At 41.9% G+C, this 15,876-nt stretch overlaps 1 protein-coding gene across 4 annotated transcripts in view; it reads left to right on the plus strand.

Moving 5' to 3' along the window:
* The window catches only part of zfhx3b (zinc finger homeobox 3b), a 137,760-nt gene extending 125,055 nt beyond the window's left edge, over window positions 1-12,705 (plus strand). For all 4 annotated transcript variants that reach the window (XM_085401986.1, XM_085402009.1, XM_085401993.1 and 1 more), the window contains exons 9-11: window positions 1,252-1,375; window positions 1,796-7,324; window positions 7,836-12,705. In XM_085401986.1, the coding sequence (XP_085258112.1) occupies window positions 1,252-1,375; window positions 1,796-7,324; window positions 7,836-9,586 (7,404 nt within the window). In that variant the 3' untranslated portion in view covers window positions 9,587-12,705. The remainder of the gene's footprint in view (window positions 1-1,251; window positions 1,376-1,795; window positions 7,325-7,835) is intronic.
* Window positions 12,706-15,876: the final 3,171 nt, after the last annotated feature.

The raw sequence follows: 15,876 nt of genomic DNA on the forward strand, positions 1-15,876 counted from the left end.
TTTCTGTCTGTGGAAGATAGGGGTAATGAAAATAATTGTGCTTCATTAATTTGGAGTCTGACTGGATGATAGCCATTTTGAACTATGTTTGGCAATTAGGCTGTCCAAATTAAAAGTGACCTTGGGATACTCTGCTCCTGCCTCTAATCGCCTAATGAAGCAGTTGTCTAGAAACAGTCAAATTTGTAATGTAAATTTTTTTAAGCGTTTCTATGCTGGTTGCACTAATTTTCTATGTTTCATTTTTAAGAAATAAAGAGGTAACACAAACAAAGACGGGAATGTGTGGATGTCTTCTGGTAAATGTGTGACCACAGTTGTCATATAGTGTTTGACTTTGGGATATAAAGGATTACACCAGACCTCAAAAATCCTGTTGCTTCAGGGCAGATTCTGCTCTATTTCGATCTCACCCAGAGGTTATATGACATGCTATGGTACTTTCGGTTGTGTTCTCACTGTTATTAGAGGAGTAATTAGAAAGCATACAGAATATGTTCTGTGTATAGACCAACATTTATACTTGGGGCCCAGCAATATGCAAGATCCCTTTCCTCTTTCGTGTCCCTTATGCAAGGCACCTTTAATTGGTATTACTTGAAAGAACTACCAATCAAAAGTCTTAATATAGAGGCAACGCAGAAGGAAAAATGGGAGAGGTGATGTAAACTGAAATGCAACTCGTAGACTGAAGATTATTGCTCTGCTTGTAAAGTTAATTGAAAAAAGGCTAACAAAGGTAGAGTCTTATTACTAAATTAAACTCTATGGAATATTGCTCACTGGTGACCTGTTTAATGAGAATGTTTAATGAAGTGTCAGGTTTGGGGGTGAAGAGGGGCAATCAGAGGGCGAAATATGAGCTAAGTTAGGGGAGAGCAGCAAGAATAAACAGATGTTGTGCAATCAGTTACTCACGATTGACCATAACCCTCTGAGACCAGGGGGAAGCTAGGTTCATCTTTCTACTTTATTAGTACGTACTGTGTTTTGTTAAGTAATTAGCAAACAAAAACACTAGTACTCAAGAAATCTATCTCATTTCTTGAGGGATGACACAAAAGTAGCCTTTCTTCTGTCATGGATATATGTGGGGGACTGGAGAATGTATATGTGAATATGTATGTAAGTAGCTAAGTAACGTCTTTGTGTATCCTCTTGTTTGTGTCAGTATTCTTTCATGTAGTCGTTTAAACTAAGAGATGACATTACCTCACCTGTTTGCTCATTCCTTTACAATTGCTTTTCCAGGTGACGACAACTGAAGCACTACCAGCAAGCATGTTCATACCTGTGCCGAGTCCAGACAGAGAGCCACAGAGCACCCCTCATGCTACATCCAACTCTAACGCTGAAGATACAAAGAAGCAAGCTGGTTAGTATCTGTTTGTTAAAAGCTATGTGTTCTGTAGTGAGCATGTTAATGCACTTGGTGTATATTAATGAGATTCAGCTACATTCTACAACCTTATACCTGTGTAATAAATGAAGATTGTTGTTGTTGTTGTTGTGTATTTACACTTTGGAAAAGTCAGTATTTATTGCATAGGCTGGAAAAAATTGTTATTACTGAAGCATTTCACAATTTTGGCCTGCATTCACACCAACACATTATGAAAGATTGTTGGTGTTTGCAGATTTTGTAATTAGTCAGTGCTTGGCTTGTTTGTTTTTTTGGCACCTTTCCATGCCACTAACACACTGAATGTCCTTTATTGATATTACTGGAAAAATTCCACTCAGCAAATGTAGAATCTGATGAATGGCTATCTTCTCTTGACTTATTTATTCACAGATGCATCAGATGCTGATCCAGAAAAAGGGGTGTCACTCCCTACTGAAATAGCTGAAGCTCGCAAGTCACCTCTGGAAGATCAACAATCAGAACGGGAGGATGCCACAGGATTCCTGTGCTGGAAGAAAGGCTGTAATCAATTGTTCAAGACCTCTAACTCCCTACAAATGCACTTCAATGAGGTTCACAACAAAAGGCACCAGTTGCCTGTTTCAGATCGGCATGTCTACAAGTACCGCTGCAACCAGTGTAGTCTGGCCTTCAAGACTGTGGAGAAATTACAACTCCATTCACAATATCATGTGATCAGGGCAGCCACCATGTGCTGTCTTTGCCAGCGAAGCTTCAGAACACTACAGGCGCTGAAGAAGCATTTAGAAACCAGCCACCTGGAACTGAGTGAAGCTGACATCCAGCAGCTGTATGGGGGATTATTGATGAATGGTGACATTATGGCAATGGGTGATCCAAGCCTTGGTGAAGAACATGGAAGTCTGGGAGAGGATGACAAAGATGGAGATGAAAGTGATCCAGAGGAAAAACAAAGCCCGACAGGCAGTGACTCTGGCTCACTGCAGGAAGATTCTGGATCTGAACCTAAACGTGCATTGCCATTCAGAAAGGGCCCAAACTTTACGATGGAGAAATTCCTGGATCCATCTCGTCCTTTTAAATGCACTGTATGCAAAGAGTCTTTTACACAGAAGAACATCCTTCTGGTTCATTACAACTCTGTCTCCCACCTACACAAGGTGAAGAGGGCTCTTCAGGAGTCTACTACTGGTCAACCTGAGCCTACCAGCAGCCCTGACAACAAGCCATTCAAGTGCAGCACTTGTAATGTGGCATATAGCCAGAGTTCAACTTTGGAAATCCACATGCGCTCTGTTCTACACCAGACCAAAGCTAGGGCAGCCAAACTTGAGGCAGCAGGGGGGATCACTAGCTCTGCAAGCGCAACTGGTTTAAGCAGTGGAGGATCCGGCATGAGCACATCAACATCAAGTCCAAGCCCAGCCAGCAACTCAAACACTAGCTCCACCAACCACAGCTCTTCTGGGAGTCAGGCAGCCCAGAATATTCTAGGAGGAAACCACACAAGCCAGACTCACAACACTGAAAACCAGGGGAATTCCTCAGTGAGCTGCCACTCCTCACCATCTGAGAACCACGAAGTGAAAAAGTCCAAATTTTCAGACATTCTCTCTGCAAGGGGGCAACAGCAACAGCTTCAGCAGCAACAGCAATTGGCTCAGGCTCAAGCCCAAGCTCAAGCACAGCTTCAACAAGAGCTCCAGCAGCAAGCTGCTCTTCTACAGTCGCAGCTGTTCAACCCAGCACTTCTGCAGCACTTCCCAATGACAACTGATGCACTTCTGCCTCTGCAGCAGCAGCAGTTGCTGTTTCCTTTCTACATCCCTGGAGCAGAATTTCAGCTAAATCCTGAGATCAGCATCAGCAGCTCAGCACTTGGCTTAGCTGGATCCCCCAGCTCTTTGCTTGAAGATCTTAAAAACTCAGCCCAACAGAGTTGCTTGCAGCAGCAATTGATGCACCACCACCTTCAGCAGCAACAGCAGCAGCAACAACAGCAACAACAGCAGCAGCAGCAGCAACAGCAGCAGCAGCAACAACAATCACACTTGCAGGTTCAGAGCCAAATGGCGTTGCTGCAACAGAGTGCATCACTCCTCCAACAAGCTGAATTAAAGCAGAAACCTCCCTCCTCTCAGAATGACAAGGACAGAGAAATACAAAGGGAGAGGCATGCAAGCGAAAAAAATGGGGACTATGTAAATAAGGATTCTGCAGACAGCAGGCCAAAAGAAAGGGAGAGTCAGCATATTTCAATAAACATAAACCATGATACTGGCTTGCCTCCACCAAGGATTGCTTCAGATGCTCGAGGAAATGCAACTAAAGCCCTGCTGGAAAATTTTGGGTTTGAGTTAGTAATTCAGTACAATGAAAATAAACAGAAAGCTCAGAAAAAGACAGCTGGACCTACTGGATCAAGTGGTCCAGGTGGAATAACAAGAGTCATAGATCCCATTGGGGGATTGGAGAAGCTGGAATGTGAAGCCTGTGGCAAGCTGTTTTCAAACATACTGATTCTGAAGAGTCACCAGGAGCATATCCACCAGGCTTTCTTTCCATTCCGATCCCTTGAGAGGTTTGCCAAGGAATACAGAGAACATTATGATAAGCTCTACCCACTGAGACCGCCTACACCAGAGGCTGCTCCAGCTCCACCACCTCCCCCTCCTCCACCCCCACCTCCTCCTCCACCCCAAAGAGCTCCCACCCCAAATATACCTGTGTCTAATGCCTCACTCACACCTCCAACCGTGCCACCTCCACAGGCACCAGTTCCAATGACACAAATACCCATGCCAATGGATTTGCCGCTCTTCTCCCCACTTATGATGCAGCCCATGTCTCTTCAGTCCCTGCCTACTCAGTTGCCTCCCCAGTTGCCGTCTGTTGAGCCAAGCCTGGCCTCAGACCTGGCCCAACTCTACCAACAGCAACTGACACCAGCCATGCTGCAGCAGAACAAGAGACCACGGACACGCATCACCGACGACCAGCTTAGGGTCCTACGACAGTACTTTGATATCAACAATTCACCAAATGAGGACCAGATCAAAGAGATGGCAGACAAGTCAGGGCTTCCACAAAAAGTGATAAAGCACTGGTTCAGAAACACCCTTTTCAAAGAAAGGCAGCGCAATAAAGACTCGCCTTACAATTTCAACAATCCACCAACAACAACTCTGGAAGACACTAAAATTGATTCCAAACCTCCTTCTCCTGAACCTCAGAAACACGAATACTATGGAAGCAAGAGATCATCCAGGACTAGGTTTACTGACTACCAGCTAAGAGTTCTGCAAGATTTCTTTGATGCCAATGCTTATCCTAAAGATGATGAATTTGAACAGCTCTCAAACCTTTTGAGCCTCCCCACCCGTGTTATTGTTGTGTGGTTCCAAAATGCGCGTCAGAAAGCAAGGAAGAATTATGAAAATCAAGGTGATGGAGGGAAAGATGGTGAAAGAAGAGAACTGTCAAACGACCGATACATTCGCACATCTAACCTGAACTACCAGTGCAAGAAATGTAGTCTCGTTTTCCAGCGTATATTTGATCTAATAAAACACCAAAAGAAGCTGTGTTACAAAGATGAAGATGAGGATGGACAGTATGACAGCCAAAATGAGGATTCAATGGATTTTTCCCATGAATGTTACACTCCCTCTGGGTCTTCCTGTCACACCCCAATGCCCTCCTCTTCGAGTCTCTGCCCACTTCCACCCACGACTTCAGCATTCTCACACCTCCCTTCCACCGAGAAAGAGGAGGCATCACCAGCAACCACCTCAAACCTCTATGATGAGAAGCCCAAGCAGTTACCAGAAATAACCGCTGATCCGCGAGAAAACCAAACCTCCATTAAGCAGGAAATTGTGCACCAACCTCAATCTGAGGTACAACACCAGAGACCACAGAGAGAAGAGAAGATCCAAAATGTTTCTAAGCCCTCCAAGCATTCAACTCCTTCCTTTTCTCAGCAGCAACAGCAGAGTGGTCTGTCAGCCTCACAGACAAGCCAGCCTTCATCACAAAGCTCTCACATGGGCCTCAATCCACACTTGACCTCTGCCACACAACAACTGGCACAGCAGATGATCCCATACCAGTGTGAGCAGTGCAAAATTGGCTTCCCCTCCTTTGAGCACTGGCAGGAACACCAGCAATTACACTTCCTTTCTGTGCAAAATCAATTCATCCACCCGCAGTTCCTCGACCGTCCAATTGACATGTCTTTCATGCTTTTTGATCCTAGCAATCCTCTCCTGGCAACCCAGCTAATCTCTGGGATGCCACAAATTCCAAGCAGCTCTGCCACCTCTCCGTCCACCCCAACCTCCACTATGAACTCCCTGAAAAGGAAGTTAGAGGAGAAAGCTAGCACTAGTCCAGGAGAAAACGATAGCACAAATAGTGGAGAAGAGCCACAGCGAGACAAGAGGCTTAGAACCACCATCACACCTGAACAGCTAGAGATCTTATATCAGAAGTATTTATTAGATTCTAATCCTACGCGTAAAATGCTTGACCACATTGCTGTTGAGGTGGGTTTGAAAAAGAGAGTTGTGCAAGTGTGGTTCCAGAATACCAGAGCCAGAGAGAGAAAAGGCCAGTTTAGAGCTGTTGGGCCAGCCCAAGCTCATCGTAGGTGTCCTTTTTGTCGAGCTCTTTTTAAAGCAAAGACTGCCCTTGAAGCACACATTCGCTCTCGTCACTGGCATGAAGCCAAACGTGCTGGATATAATTTAACTCTCAGCGGTATGTTACCTGAGCAGGAGAACATGCAAATAAAAATGGATGTTCTTGATACATCAGGTTACTCCCAGCTACCCCCTACTACAAACAGTGATGGACAAAGCTCCTCCATGTCACCCATGAACAAAGGCTTGGACTTGTCTCCAAGGGGTCTACTGAGCCCTTCGTCCATCAAAGTTGAAGGAATGGAAGACTTTGAGAGTGCCACAATGTCCTCTATGAACCTGAACTTTGATCAGAGCAAACTCGATAATGATGACTGCTCTTCTGTGAATACAGCCATTACAGACACAACCACAGGTGATGAGGCTAATGCTGATAATGACAGTGCTGATGCAAAGCACAGCCAAAATAGTGGCGATTACCTGTCTAAGTCTGGGGGCACAGCTCCCATCCTTGAAAATGATGACCAGATGTCCTCGGGACTAGTGAGCCCTGCAACAAGCTATTATGCTAAGGACTATGAAAATGAAAATATGATTGACCACAGTGAGACGTCCAGTCTGGCTGACCCCTGCTCACCAAGTCCTGGAGCCTCTGGTAGCAGGAGCCTTGAAGGTGGAGATAGACCTGGCCAAAAGCGCTTCCGAACCCAGATGACTAACCTCCAGCTGAAAGTGTTAAAATCCTGTTTTAACGACTACAGGACACCTACCATGCTGGAATGCGAGGTACTTGGCAATGATATTGGACTTCCAAAGAGAGTGGTTCAGGTGTGGTTTCAAAATGCTCGCGCGAAGGAGAAAAAGGCAAAGCTCAATATGGCCAAGCACTTCGGAATAAATCAGACGTCTTACGAGGGGCCGAAGACTGAGTGCACTTTGTGTGGTGTTAAATATAGCGCTCGCCTCTCTGTTCGCGATCACATTTTCTCCCAGCAACACATCTCTAAGGTGAAGGATACTATTGGCAGCCAGATCGATAAAGAGAAAGAGTACTTTGACCCAGCTACTGTCCGCCAACTTATGGCCCAGCAAGAAATGGACCGCATTAAGAAGGCCAATGAAGTTTTAGGATTGGCGCAGCAACAGGCCATGCAGCAGCAGGGGATGTTTGATAACCCTGCAATGCAGGCTTTAAATCTCCAGTCGGCCTATCCAAACCTGCAAGGTATCCCACCTGTCCTTTTACCAGGGGTTGGCAGCCCCTCTCTTCCCAGCTTTAACTCATCTAATTCAGGTACGTCACTATTTGGCATTTTTTCACTACTAACATTTCAGGTTTAGAGTTGCAGATGGGTTTTCTCAACTAAACTAGTTTAATAAATGATCATCCATTGCTACAGGAAGTACTGTGTATTTCCAGGCATCAGATCTAACTATGAATCCATCTGCCACATATATTCATTAACACTGATGCAAATATATCTGACATAATTTAATGACCTTTGCCATTGTTGCTATTGTTGTGCTATTATGTACCCAACCTGTCTCAAATGCTAACACTTAAGCTTTAGACCAGAAAATACCACAAAGTACAAGGCTTTGATTTTGTGATATTTGTAGTCATTTCACAAAGCTTTTTATGATTCACATAAAAATAAACGTTTGCCTCTTTTGTATCACCTTTCAGTATTGTTTAATTAATTAGTTTTGTTACAGCTGAATAATCTTTTAAAAAGGCACTGCACTACCATGAAATGAAAACCTATTAAGTCTTATTTTCTTGTCTGTATTTGACACATTTGCAGCTTTAACTCCTCCAAAACCTTCAAACCTCCTGAACATGCCTGGTGCCAGTGTTCCCTCACCTAGCCTCCCCACGTCTGGATTGCCCAACAAGCCTCCCTCCTCATCGTCTCTCACCGCATCCAGCCCAGCCCAGACCAACACGTCTACTTCCCACTCAAACTCCACCTCCAATTCCACGTCCTCAACCAGTCAGTCGCGACCTGAACCCCCCAAAGAACGAGATGCTGAGAGAGTAAAAGAGAAGGAGAAGGCCAAGGAAAAGGAAAAGACAGAGAAGCCCTCAACTCCATCATCAACTGGAAGCACCCCCGCCCCTTCCACTTCTGCTGCCAGCGCCAAAAAGGAGAAACCTGAAACAGCTGTTCCTGCCACTTCTATGCCCACACCTGGAATGGAGTATGTGGTAGATCCTGCCCAGCTTCAGGCCCTCCAGGCTGCTTTAGCATCAGATCCCACAGCTCTCCTCACAAACCAGTTTCTACCCTACTTCATGCCTGGCTTTTCCCCATATTATACCCCTCAGATTCCTGGGGCTCTACAAGGGGGCTACCTGCAACCAATGTATGGTATGGAAAGTCTCTTCCCTTACAACCCAGCATTGTCACAAGCACTGATGGGCCTGTCTCCAGGGTCCCTACTGCAGCATTACCAGCAATATCAGCAGAGCTTGCAGGAGGCACTACAGCAGCAGCAGCGGCAGCTTCAGCAGATCCAGCAACCCAAGGCGAGCCAAACTTCAGTTCCCCCTCAAACCTTGGGGGATCGCAAAGATTCTGCCAAAGATCCAGCGAAATCAGAGGAGCAAAAGGGCAATCCACAAAGTGAACCTCCCACTTCCTCCTCGTCCTCTTCCTCCTCGTCCTCCTCCTCCTCTTCTCATACTACAGTACCCTCCGAGCAGAATGAGATGGATGGCAAACCTGTGGACACCCATCTAGACCAGTATATCGTCCCCAAGGTGCAGTATAAACTGGCATGCCGCAAGTGTCAAGCTGTTTTCACCAAGGAAGAAGCGGCTATTACCCACCTTAAATCGAACTGCTTTTTCGGTCAGTCTGTGGCAAACCTGCAAGAGATGTTGCTGCGTGTCCCCGGTGGCGTAGGTGTAGGGGCTGGAAGTCTCTATGACTGCCTGGCTTGTGACACTACGTTGGATGGGGAGAAAGCACTCAGTCAACACCTGGAATCGGCATTGCACAAACACAGAACAATCAAGAGATCGGTCAGAAATGCCAAAGAGCACGCTACTAGTTTATTACCTCACTCTTCAGCCTGCTTCCCCAATCCTAACACCGCATCTACCTCGCAGTCTGCCACTCATCCCATCAGCAGCCCTCCTCCCCCGCCAACAACATCAGCCACCATGCCATCTTCTGCTGTCTCCTCATCTTTGTGCTCCTCCTCTACTACCCAACTCAACACCACAGCTGCCGGAAAACCCTGGCCCCAGGCCCCTTTCCCCAGAGCTTTAGCTGGGAAGCCCAATGCTAGTCCCTCCTCTTCTTCCTCCTCTTTTCCTCCAGTGTCCTCACCTTCAACGGTTACCTCAAGTTCATTGAGCACCTCAGGAGTTCAGACCTCGATACCAACAGACGTCTTTACCGACGAGTCTGACTCTGACAGCAGTCAGAAGTCAGCAAACAGGCTGGGCAGGACGGCGGAGGAGCCGCAGCAGCCTGGCTTTGTCAAAGACAGTAATAGTTGTAGTAGTAATCTTGCTAGTGTAGGAACAGACTCCATCAGATTGTAAAAGAGCTTTCAGTGATGGACGATATTTAAAAAAAACTCCCTAAAAGACAAAAAAAAAAAATCCAAAAATTAAAAAAACCCATAAAAAGCAGCAATGTTAAAAATACATTAAAAGTATACAAACCAATTTCAGAAAAAGATGTGTAAAGACTAACTGCAATTCCAAAGCTTGTAACCAAAAATTTTAATGTTAGTGGATTGTTTTCCCATATCAACATGCTGGTTTTCATTTTTGTATTTCTTTGTTTTTCTTTTGTTTTTGTTTTAACTCAACCGAAACGCACCGATCAGCCACAACATTAAAACCACCTGCATTAAATTGTGTATGCCCCATTGTGCCAGCAAAATAGTTTATGACCCATCAGGGCATGGACACTTGACCCTTCGGTGTGTCCCGTGGTTTCTGGTACTGGGATGTCGGCTGCAGACTGGGATTGCGTTGAGGTTGGGGGAGGTTGAAGGCCAGGTTAACGCCTTAGGTTCTTTGTCGTGTTCCTTAATCCTGCTGTGCGGTTGGTCAAAATACCATCCGCATGAATGCCAAGGTTTCCCAGCATCACACTGTAACGAGGTGAACAATTTCTTTTTTTTAATCAGCTGTCAGTGTTTTTAATGTCGTGGCTAATCTGTGTACAGGCATACTAATATGTGAGAACAGAAAAAGATCGCTGCAGTTACGTTTTGGGTAATGGTGGAGGAATGCTGTACTGTATGGCAATGGACTGCCTCAAAGTTGACAGATGGCCCAAGAACCCTTTTGAAGAAATGCAAGTCAACGAGCTGTCCCTTTGTTTTGTAATAATTTCTACTTAATAGCACAGCCACAAAAAGCCAGTATGTACTGTATGGGAGAATAGTCTATCAGTTTTCTTGCTATTTAAGCATTCAGATACCAATGGCTTGCAAAAGTGAAAGAATAATGTAATGTCTATTTTATTCTCAGGTCAACAGCTCACAGATGTTTTTCTGTTACAGAAATTCATGTTTTCACCTTGTGTTTCCAACAGGAGATGAGCATTATTATTGTTTTCTTTCTGAACTTGATTTACTAATAGAAAGTTTAAGTTGAATTAAATTTTGATAAGGCATTGTTTCTGGGCATTCAAATAGGGTCAAACGATTTGCTGATTTCAATATCAGAAATCCTTTCAAAGTGGGGAAGTTACAGTCCCGATGATCCCATACAAGGAAAGCATTGCAGACGTGATAACGGGCGATGAATAGTTTTAATTAAAAAAGAAAAAAGAAAAAAAAGAATCAGCCTTCTGTATTTATGATAGATACAAGCATTTTTGGTGTTAAGTAGAATGTTGCATTGGAAACGAATTTAAACAGTATGGTAGGTTGGAGGAAAAAAAACCTTTATGTACATTTAGCTTTTGTATTGTCCAATTTTATGACACTTCATTTGATGTTGTCTTGGTCATTCCGATAGTCTAGATTATGGACAGGTAATTTATCGAAACTTTATTTCTGTCTTATTCTTAACTTCTTGGGAAACATGAACCCAAATGCCCCTCCTGACAAGGCAGGATCCTCTTTTAGCATTATTTAAATTTTATGATTTGGTTGGTATTGCTCTAACCAAAATGAAAAAGATAATGGGTGAAATATTGAAAGTTTTATTTAATTTAATTTTTGTGTTACCTTTGTGCACTTATCACTGTCTGACTCCTATTTTTCACTCTTCGTTTTCCTCTCTCGGCACTTATTTTTCTCTCTCGCTCTCCTGTGTTTGTAGATATGTATACAAAGCAGGTCTTTTGTTCTTCATGTAGTGTGGCTACGGTCTTTTTTTTTTTTTACCTTTTTTTTGTCATAAGTGAAAATGAAAAAAGAATACTAATAATAATTCTCACGCTTTAAGACAAAAAGAAAATCCAAAGACTAAACACTTTCACCATTGGTGCATAAAGATGAGAAAAGAGGGTTCTTTATACTTGAGAATTTGTTGCTGTTTTTAGAGGAAAGAAACAAAGTTTTAAAAGATAAAGGAGTACGCATCAGAGTTGCCGATTTTGCTTCTTTGCAAGCAAACAGGTGGCTTTTTTACGTAAATACCAAAAACCAAAAAGGGCCCTTGTCCTTGCATTGTGGAGTAGCACCGTTACAGAGCCATTGCAGTTTGTAAGATAGAGGTTATTAATCTTTGTTTGACTTTTGTCACATTCAAATGTCAATTTTTTTAAGAAAATGTATAAGGTCTGGTCTTCAAGGACATACGTTTTGCTGCTAATGTAGAATTTTGAGGAAAAAAAAAAAAGAGTACCTAGATGCATGCTCATTTTGCTTTTGGCTAAGCTTTAAAACAAACAATAAACCAATTTCTTGCCTCTGCAACACCTTTTTTTTTTTCTTGTTGCAAAAACGGAACTTTGAAGACTGTGAATATATGTTCCAAAGGACATTTTGCCGATTTTCTTTTTTTTTTTGAATAGACCAATGTTTAAAGCCAATGATCTATAACGTTTGTAAAGAACAGTGCATTCCAAATATCACAATGGATTTTTCTTAAGCAAGGACTGATCCTGTTTCATTTGATTGCTTTTAATTGTCACAATCTATTTTTTCCTCATTTTTGAAGTGACTGTAAACTGTTGTGTACATTTTTTGCATCATTGGTTGCTGAAGAAAGCGACCCCCATATGTCATTTTGTGCTGGCATGGAACGTTGCTGAAAATCCCTCCATCCAGTCAAGGTTGTTGCTCACTTGTTAAGCAAGTAATAGTGGTTACCAAAAAATGTATATAATACATCTGGTACTGATGCGTCTCATAGGTTTAGTAACATTTATACCAGTCGACCTACAACTAGTCTCAGAGGGGAATAACGGCCGTTTTGCTGAGGTGCTGTCGCTCAGTCACTTGTTGCATGTGTCTGCAGGGTGCCACTTCCACACATAGATTACAGGTAGAGACATCTTCATTCCAAAGCATTATGTCTGGAAAAAGTAGGAGGTTATTTTTGAAGATGTCTCTTGTTTTCAAATTGTTAGGATGCTTTCATGTCCAAAGAAGTCACTTACTTCGTTTTGTTGCAATGGAAATGGATGTGCGTAGGTACCACGCCTTTCTCCCTTATGATATCATCATTTTAATTTGTCTTTTTTTTTTTTTAAACCAAAACCAAGACATATTTAAATTTGTGGAGAACTACTTTTTTGGCCACTATTGTATAGTCAATATATTTTGCCCTAATGACTAAAAAGGCACAATCTCAAAGGTGTTTAAAAATGCTACATCTTGTAGAGAAATGGTATTTGGTGTTAATACTACAGCATGCTGTTGAAAGTCAGTAGATCTGGTCTGCAAGCTTGCTACGTCTCAAGTCCAGTTCCCTGAAATACTGTTCACTTGTGCTTTCTCGTGTTGAAAAAAACCCCAATCCTTAAGTTGTACAGTTTTTCCTCAAAATATGTTTGCTTTATTTTATTTTTTAGATAATCTCAGACATGTATTATTTTCTTAGAAGTATTTTATTTTATTTTCCGTGTATTACTTTTTATCATAAATTAACACTAGCTTTAAATTGAATTGCTGAAATTGAGAGACAAAAACGAAAATTATGACCTGGCCACTTTATATTCATTGTCTCAATGATACTTTTTGCTTTTTTTTTCCCCAAAGTGTAATCTTTTGGGCTCTTTTGTGGAAGACACAGTTGAGGTCTTCACATTAGATTCAGCCAGCATGTACTCTGTATGGGTTTGTGTGTTTATGTAAGTGTGCGTTGTACGTTTGTGCGCGTGTATGTGCGTGCGTGTCATAAGAGCCAGCATCAATTCAATTTTTTTTTTCTTCTTTGCCTTTAATTATTATTATTTTTTGGTTATATGTTACTCACCAAAACAAGCTGAACCACGAAGCTGGATTGTGAATAACTGAAATTCAGAAAATCGAATTTAAAAGATAACGATTGGAAATGAGAACGATGATACCGAAGCACTGAGCAGTTTTTACTTTGATTGAATATATGAATGTGGCCAAAGCTTTATGCAGTTGAAACACAAAGGAAAAAAAAACGTGCCCCGGATAAGTGTATATTTTATTGCGGCACACAATGCTATTGTGGATACAGGGATCCACCTCCTTACATTTGGGATACTTGATTTTAATGGACAATTACAAGAGAGGGATAAAGACAAGGTCTTGCTGTAGAGGTCATCTTTTGCCCACTGTGAAAACGAAAGTGTACCTGTATACAGATATAGATATATTTAAAACCAAGACATCAACTGTTTGTTTTCTTTTATTTGTTTGTTTGTTTTTTGAGATGAAGAAGGAATAAAAAGAAATGATAAAGGACTCTGGGAAGCTTTGGAGATCTTGTTAGGAGGACAAGAGAGGCTCTGGGCACACAAAACTGGGCATGGGAGCCAAAGCCAGGCTCAAAACAGCTTTAAAAACCACCTCCTTATTTGATTACTGACAACTCTGTAATGCGAATGGACTCTGGAACCAATGGACGTGTGTCATACACAGAGGAAAGTCTTTAGAGGAAACTGAACTTAAGTGGCTCCAGCTGCCTCTTTCTCCTTTCTGTCTGTCCTTTATTTCTCCAGCTCTGCCTCCGCTTCTGCTCTTTGATGGACATTTTCCAAATTTCAGGACAGGATGGACAGAGATGCTTGCTTCATATCTTCCAGTTCATGTTGCTACCCGTTTCATTTCCTCGTGCTTGTCTGCAGTTGACAAGTAAAGCTCTCCAGTCAAATGGCGGCTCACCCCTCTCTCTGTTGGTTACATTATCTAAACAGAGAAATGAACAACACAGAGAGGGGATGGGTTCTCAAAGCTGTCATTCTTAAAGAGGCAGTTACACTAAGAAAAAGAAAAAAAAAAAGCATATTAACCAAAATTAACAACCAAACTAACAACCAAACAACCATTTGCTCCAACTTCAAAGATGAACTGTTACTTGGAGCTCTCTGTTCCTTTTGTGACTTCTGGTGCCACAATGTTTTTTTATCCTTTTTTTTTTTTTTTCTTTTTTGTTTGTTTTTTTCTTTTTGTTTCCTTGAATTACTCCTCCTTCGAGCCTCATAAGCATGGCTCTGTGGCTCCAGGCAGCCCATCTGAGGGTAGAAAAAAACAGCCTTGCAATGTACAAAAAAGAGCAAGTTAAACCAAAAATGTTGTTCTTGATGTCTTTTCTATACTGTAGTCTTGTTAGCTTTTTTGTTACTGTAATTATATGAAGATTTCCAAACTGTACCAAATTACATGGAAACTAACATACATACAACCACATGGAACTTCAGACTTTTAAAGAAACTTTTGTCACAAAAACTTGTTGTCCTAGTTAAGTTGATTGTAGATGGTAATTGAATATACTCCTTTGAAAATATTTCATCAAGTATGTTTCTTGCTCATTGTGATACATTAAAAAAGTATGAGCATAAAAACGCACTCGTTTGGTCTCCTTTCTGATTGTTGTGGGGTTTGATTGCTTTGCTTTCAGCGGACTGCTGTTCGGCAGACCTCGGCACAAGGTTGCAAACAATTTTCATTTTCTCTTGTGTACTGAAAAGATTTATGCATCCCTTAAAATACAGATTTTTTGTTGTTTAAGAGACCATATGGATTAGATATTTGTATGAATTTCATTAAAACATAATCATCTCCTTTTGATCCCTTTTACACCAAACGACCAAAGTTTCAGTTATTTCAATAACTGTGTGTGCGTGTGGGTGGATGTTACTGATTTAAAAGTGCCATCTAACCCTAAAGGATAAATCCACAAAAAAATCCCAAACATTAGGAGAAATGAACTTCAAATGCAAAATTTATACAATACTGAGAGACAGGAGTATTCTGCAGTAGCTGGAGAGTCTTTCATAGTATTTTTCTTTTTGTGACCTTTGTACCATATTTGTGCTCTTAGCAAACTAATAGACACTCAATGAATCAAACCAGAAACAAAGGACTGCCCAATATATTTACTGAAGAAGCCTTTTGTTTTTTACATGTTGTATTCTGTTTATTATTGTACTATTACCATAGGGTCTTTACCTTACAATGCAGCTTTAAGCGGCTGTTGTGATTTGGCGCCATATAAATAGAACTGAATTTACAGACCTTGACCAGCAACAAAAGAACCTCAAATGTATTCTCATATTCATATTTGCAGTAATGAGCATCATCAAAAAGAGTTAACGATTAATATTTCTGTTCAGCCACTCATTCACAATTTATATAGTGCCAAATCACAGTAACTCATAATAATAGTACAATAATAAACGCAATACAAAATGTATGTATTCAGAGAAAATGCCAACAATCAGAGGACCC

The sequence above is a fragment of the Rhamphochromis longiceps genome, linkage group LG1 (assembly GCF_057381845.1).
Source record: "Rhamphochromis longiceps isolate RC_006_pf linkage group LG1, R_longiceps_female_GT1.1, whole genome shotgun sequence".
Taxonomy (NCBI): domain Eukaryota; kingdom Metazoa; phylum Chordata; class Actinopteri; order Cichliformes; family Cichlidae; genus Rhamphochromis; species Rhamphochromis longiceps.